The 7,056-nt window shown below is 33.5% G+C and overlaps 1 protein-coding gene across 1 annotated transcript; it reads right to left on the bottom strand.

Annotated features, from left to right (window-relative positions):
- Window positions 1-4,832: 4,832 nt before the first annotated feature.
- Window positions 4,833-6,831, bottom strand: LOC127698972 (uncharacterized). The gene has a single exon (XM_052202759.1). It carries the CDS (start codon window positions 6,706-6,708, stop codon window positions 5,608-5,610), a length of 1,101 nt encoding a protein of 366 aa, XP_052058719.1. The 5' UTR covers window positions 6,709-6,831; the 3' UTR covers window positions 4,833-5,607.
- Between the last annotated feature and the right edge of the window lie 225 nt (window positions 6,832-7,056).

Here is a 7,056-nt window from a genome sequence, read left to right as displayed (position 1 = left end):
TCAATCATTAAAACATAACTAAATAACAACATAAAAACATATATAAAATACAATTTCAAAAGACTGATTGACATGCGGAAAAAGGAACCAATCAAAATATCTTGTTATCAAATATTATAAATCGCGTTTTGCCGAAAGCGGGGATTACGGATTAAAAACATGCTTCGTATAAGTTTGTCAAGAATGGCTTTCGGCAGTTATCACTTAGTGTCAAATTATCTATGTTCTTTGTTACAGAACCTTTTATCTTAAAGACGGATATAAATCTTTGATAATTAATCTGAATGAAAGGATTATAGTTAAGTGTAAAATACAAGTAACTTTTGAATAGCGTAAAATACAATACTAATAAATTATTAAAACACAATGAGGACTCGGAATAATAATAAAAAGCTAACATTTATAAAAATATACAAAATCCTAAATGTGAACTTTGAACGAACAATTGTCGGGTCATAGTATTGTCTGAATTAAATAAACCATTATATTTGTATGTATATTTGCATTTTTACAGCAATATACCATCAAAAAATTCTTTCTCTCTACATCCAAAGCTTTACGAGTCATGGTATCATGATATTCGTTACTAATATCGCTCGAGTCTCAGAGATGACAAAGTTCGTCTACTGATATTGGCTATATAAAGCAATCCATGGAGTTGCAAAAATGAGGTCTACATTGGTTAATTATCTATATACCTATATAATTATTACCTTGACTCGTTTAGAATTTTATTCATGTGTTGTATGTTTGTTATGTACATGTACATAGCTGTAATTCATGTAATGTTTGCATTTTAACCCGTCTTTAAAAATGGATATGTTAAACCTAAAAATCAAATATTATTTATTTACTGGAATATTTTTATTTGTGTTGATTTTTGCCTAGAAACATTAAAAGACTTGCTTACCGAAATTAGATTAGAATAGAGAACTATGTAAAAATGTGAAAACAATTTAAAAGTTGTCGGTTTACTAACAAAGTTATCCGATATAAAAAAAAAGACATATATATGTTACAGTACAAATTGAAATTCAGTAGGATCTAGAATCACCCTAGAATAAATTGGAACTCCAATATCTACAAGAAGAAATTGGAATTCTGGTTTACACTTTCTTTGATATTTTGTGGGTTGTTGTATCATCAATACAATTCATATCGCATCTTCTTAACATTACTATATGTAATTTCATAAGGACGTTTGACTTTGTGACTTTCTGACTAAGTGAAACAATACTTTTAAGTACAATATAATTGAATCCTTAAATATCTTCGCCGTTATATACATGTATTTTAAATAACGTCATTAAATTATTATTTTTCCACTTTCCTAATTTATTTTATGTCATATGTATGATATATGAATTACAGAACTGAACAATGGCGAACATGAACTAAACTAAAATATAGGCATTCCGATTGGCACCAATTGCGCTTCTTTAATAACGGACTTGTTCGTGTATTGTTATGAATCACCGTTTATGGTCAAACCTGGGACTATTATACTAGTATAAAGTCCCAGGTCAAACTCAGTGACTTAAGATCCGTTTGAATAAATTTAATTGATTAATTTCAAATACGTACCGTTACATTGATGATATAATACGAACAGCAATAATTGTCCTTTTCTAGATTTGGATGTTTGAGTTTCACTAGGGAAACATTACACAAGAATTTATGACAAAAGAGACGATTTTTCGTTTCCTATTGTTAATTTTCCCTTTTTGGGACGGAGATGTTGCTTTGGCCTCGGTATGTGTATTTCACAACTTGTTTGCTATACCCGTGTTTGTAGTGACGTTTTTTTTTTATTTCAATGAACGCTTTTTATGTATAACTAGAAAATAAAAGACAGGGATTTCGTTACCAAATTCCTTAATAGATACAAATATTTGATTTGTATTTAGAAATATAGCTGTATACCTGTAGAATTTTTATCTAGAATGGTATGTTAGTTGGATCTTTTTATGTGCTTCTTACCGTTCTGTTGAAGTAACCCATATGCAACTGATTTTTATAATTTTTTCTTATGCTGTTCTGTTCCACCACTTTCCCAGGTTAAGGGAGGGTTGAACTCTCACAAACAGTTTGACCCAGCCACATTCTTTATGTGCCTGTCCCACATTTAATTTTCTCGTTTGAATTGTTTCATATTTTACAGGGGGACTTTTAAAGCTGACTATTTGGTTTTTCTCATCGACGAAGAACGTACGGTGACCTAGCTGTAATTGCAAGCATCCATTTCATCTCTGGTGGACAGTACTGTTGTATCATTGGCAATAACACCACAACTCCTTATCTTTATATAAACCATGCCACTGAAATTTCACAACTATTAAATCATTTGCACGAGTGGCGATTATTTCAGATTGTATAAAACAATAGTATATTTTAAAATAAAATGCTTCGCTGAGCGCAGCCTGATAGGACCGCAGAGGACGAACCCTGAACAGTTGGGGTAAATTTGGGCACACTATTCAAGCTTGATACTGTCTGAATTTGGATTGTGATCAAATTTTTGACATAATATAGGTTTCTGACACAAAATAAATGTGGTCAAAGATCTTATAAATCCATTGCGCAATACTGTGCAATTGAAGATTTCTTCTTGAAACTATTCAAAAATTCGAAATTTTAAAAATTTTGAAAAAAAAAATATGAATCCCTTAAAAAAAATTGGGAAAAAAATCCCTCCCCCCCCCAAACTTTTTGAAACCTCCCTTGGAGCAATAACCCCAAAACTCAATCCCAGCCTTTCCTTTGTAGTATGGAACCTTGTAGTACAATTTCAGAGAGATCCATACACTAACACACAAGTTATTGTCTGGAAACTAGAATAAACTGCTTCGCTGAGCGCAGCTGGATACGCCCGCAGAGGTCCAACCCTGAAAAGTTGGGGCAAAAATGGACACAATATTCAAGCTTGATACAGGTCTGAATTTGGATTGTAATTAAATATTTGACATATTATAGGTTTCTGAATAATTGTAGTCAAAGAACTTGAAATTGGTTAAATGAATTGAATTTATATTCAATTAAAGATTTATTGCTGTTGTGCAATACACTGTGCTGTTGCGCAATACTTAGTAAATCTGTTCTCAGACTATAAACAAATAAAGTTCAATTAATTCTCAATGTCATATTAGAAATTTATGAAAATCAAAAGGGAGCTTACATCAATAGATATAAACAATTAACCAAAGTTTCATGAAAATTGCTGACCGCATTTTTGAGTTATTGTCCGAAAACTGGAAAATCCCCCCTTTTTTAATGAATAAAACCCCATAACTCAGAAATGTAAAATGTAAAATTTATAAAATTCTAAATGGAGCTTACATCCATAGATATAAACAATTCACCAAAGTTTCATAAGAACTGCTGAAAGCATTTTTGCCTTTTTTATGAATAAAACCCTGTAACTCGGAAACATTAAATCTAAAATTTTCAAAATCGAAAGGGAGCTCGTGTCAATAGATATAAACAATCCACTCCAATTTCTTGCAAGTTGGTGAAAGCATTCTTGAGGTATTGTCCGAAAACTGGAAAATCCCCCTTTTTTTAATGAATAAAACCCCATAACTCGGAAACGTTAAATCTAAAATTTATAAAAAACGAAAGGGAGCTCACGTCAATAGATATAAACAATTCACCAAAGATTTATGCAAATTGGTTAAAGCGTTTTTGAGTTAATGTCCGACATGTTGACGCCGGACGGACGGACGGACAGACGGACAACGGTATACCATAATACGTCCCGTAAACGGACGTATAAAAATGCTTGTTTTTGGCCCCTAATTCCTACATGTTTGGGGCAATTAACCCTAAACTCAATCCCAGCCTTCCCTTTGTTATATGGAACCTTGTGGTACAATGTCAGAGAGATCCATACATTTACACACAAGTTATTGTCTGGAAACTAGAAAAATGCTTGTTTTTTTTGCCCCTTTTTGGCCCTTAATTCCTAAACTGTTGGCCCCCATAACCCCTAAAATGAATCCCAACCTTCTACTTGTGGCATTAAACTTGGTGGTACAATTTCAGAGCAATCGAAATACTTGTACACAAGTTATTATCCTGAAAAAATGCTTGTTTTGGGGCCCTTTTTTGGGCCCCTAATTCCTAAACGGTTGGGACCATCATCCTCAAAATCAATCCCAACCTTCTTTTTGTGGTATTGAACCTTCTTAAAAAATTTCATAGAGATCCATTCACTTAAACTAAAGTTATTGTCCGGAAACCAATCACGGTGTCTTCAAGTCGGACGACGACGCAGACGCAGATGACGACGACATCATACCATTATACGATCCCAAAAAAAATAATGTGTTGTAACTTGCAGAAAAGGAACCCTTTTTATGGGAGAAAACAATAACGCAACTTTTAAAATAACGTACACCATGTTCTTTTTCGGTGTTTATAAACATAACAGTTATACACAAATATTACTAGTAATCAGGCGAAATTGTGTTTCCCTGACCAAAATATCATTCAGTACACATCTAATTGATAAAGTGTAATGATGACTTGAATTTCATAAACAGTCGGCGAAAAAAACATGACCTTGTGCAATGCCAAAATATTAGTATCGAGTCGTAACCCTTGGGTAGCGAAAATGAGGGTAGGTAGGTAGGATTTTGTATTTTTATTTTGCTCATTTTTCTTTTTAGTATATAGGGGTCACCTGCAATTTAGTCATAACTTAGTTTACTGTCAAAATGGCCGATTAAAAGTTAAATTATTGATATGTGTATAAATTGGGAAGGTAGGAAACCATAAACACAAGCATTGTTTAGTTTGGCTTCAGCTACAAATGTACACATCAAAGTCGATCGAACAATACAATACTAAATTTAATAACGTTTTTGAAAAACAATATTGACTATACATTTACACTCTAAAGGCGTTCGATGTATGTAAAATAACAAATACATGTTTTTCATATTTCGTTTGACCTATGACAACCATTTATTACAGCAAGCAAGAATATTTTCTAAATATAAGATTTTACAACCTGTAACAACGAAAAACAATATTAACAACGATGAAAACAACCTACTTTAATTAAAACATCAAAAAAATAAACGATGACCACAGTGATGATCGAAGTGAAACTGTTGAATTGTAGATATTTACAGAAGTACAATGTATAACAGAAAGTGCATTATGATACAACTATGAGAGTAAAATGAAAACTGTGATAGTGCTTTTTAACGAAAGAGACCGCGTAACAATTTAAAGTATTGCAGAAGAAACTATAAATATGCATGCATAAATATAAATAAAAAGTACAGCCTTCAACATGGCTCCGTGTTGAAGGCCGTACTTTGACCTATAATGGTTTACTTTTACAAATTGTGACTAGGATGGAGAGTTGTCTCATTGGCACTCATACCACATCTTCCTATATCTATATAACAAAGAAGGGTCACATTACTATATTGATTTTGTGCAATTTGAAATATCTGGATATAAAATGTGAATGTCGTATGAATTACCAAAATATATCAATTTTTAGATAACATTAAATATAATTTACATGTTTATATAATAGTTTACCTAAATAACGTCAACTGTAATAACTAGATACCCGCAAAGTTCAGTAAAAGTTCACTTTTTGTAAAAGTTACGTGCCTTAGATTTCTGTAGCATTCGATTAACCTGATAGTGGGAGGTCTCGGATTCTACAGCCTCGTACATGTCGGAACATCTTGCTTCGTCCATAACGGGCTCTGTTTCAACCATTGAACTTTTGAAGACTGATCTAGCAGCTTTCATGTCCATCTGTGAAGACATAGCCTTTGCTTTTGATGAAATTCCAGCAAGTTCGGCATTGTTTCTCACTAACTGTTTGGATCTGGCACCTTTAGAAGCAAGTTTTGCATGCAAGTCTCTTGTTAAAGCCTCGTCGTCTATTTCTCGTCCGGATGCTATACGACTTTGAACCTCCACGTCAACATCGGCCATCCATTGTTGAAGCGACATTTCTTCTTGAGCTCCTCCAATTATAATTTTTGTCAAAAGTTTCGCACCACCAAGAGGCGTGTACTGGCCTCCTGTCATGTAAGCTAATGCCATGAAAAAGTCCCTATAAGACAGAATTGCTGGTTCACATCCAACAGTGTACAATGTAATTCCCTTTTCAGCCAATGTCCTTGTGATATCAATAGGGTCTAACCCTGCTGGACACCCCTCTGGAAAAGAATCACCGCCTGGGGACAGTCCATGAGGAGGGGCATCAGATACTAACACACAAATTTTAGTGGCTTCTTCTCTCCAACTGAGTTTCGACACATCATGGAGTGCATCCGCGACCGCCTCTGGACAGTCTCCTCCTCCCTGTGCACTACATTCATCCAACCAAGTTTTCATTTGTGAAACTGAAGACGTGAAATCGTGTGTTCGTGTAACAAATGAAGCATCTTGTGGAGGATGATCTCTGTATTCCACTAAAGCTAAGTGTACGTTACTTTTCTCTGAAGCTACGATCGTCTCAACTATTTCACGGATATTTTGCTGGGCTGTTTTGATATAAGACCCCATACTTCCTGTACAGTCCATAGCGAAAGCTAAATCTAATATAGCACTGTCATGTTTAGCTAATTCTGGTCTGTCAACACTTGGAGCTTTCATTTTCTCTGCCATCTTGTAATGATTTCTGTGTTCAAATGAAATTTGGTAATAATTCTTTTCCTGTTGTGAAATATACATAAACTGATGAATATGTATTATCACTTGGGAAAATTAGTTCGGGTGTTGTTATGATTTGAAGTCTTTCCAATGTTGAAGGTAGATAAATTTGTAACACATTCATCATCCATGTTCGAAAGGAGAATTTAGTTAATGTAATTGTAATGTTTTTGAAACATTATTTCTACTTAAGAAGAACACGTTTAATAGAGAAACAAGACAGCTTTATCGGATATAATTTCAGATCGCATTCGAACATTTTATTGTTTATAAATAGAAAATTACCAACAAATGTAACCTGGAAAGTAAGTTCTATATATAGATATTAGACATTTTCAGAAAGTAAAGTTCACAATAACGTTTAAGTTG

The sequence above is a fragment of the Mytilus californianus genome, unplaced genomic scaffold (genome assembly GCF_021869535.1).
Source record: "Mytilus californianus isolate M0D057914Y unplaced genomic scaffold, xbMytCali1.0.p SCAF_4, whole genome shotgun sequence".
Taxonomy (NCBI): Eukaryota; Metazoa; Mollusca; class Bivalvia; order Mytilida; family Mytilidae; genus Mytilus; species Mytilus californianus.
The sequence above is the reverse complement of the archived record's forward strand: the minus strand, read 5'-3'. Positions and strand labels throughout refer to the sequence as shown.

Coding starts and splice junctions, on each gene's coding strand:
- LOC127698972 (XM_052202759.1), bottom strand. CDS start 6,708: ATGTATATTTCACAACAGGAAAAGAATTATTACCAAATTTCATTTGAA.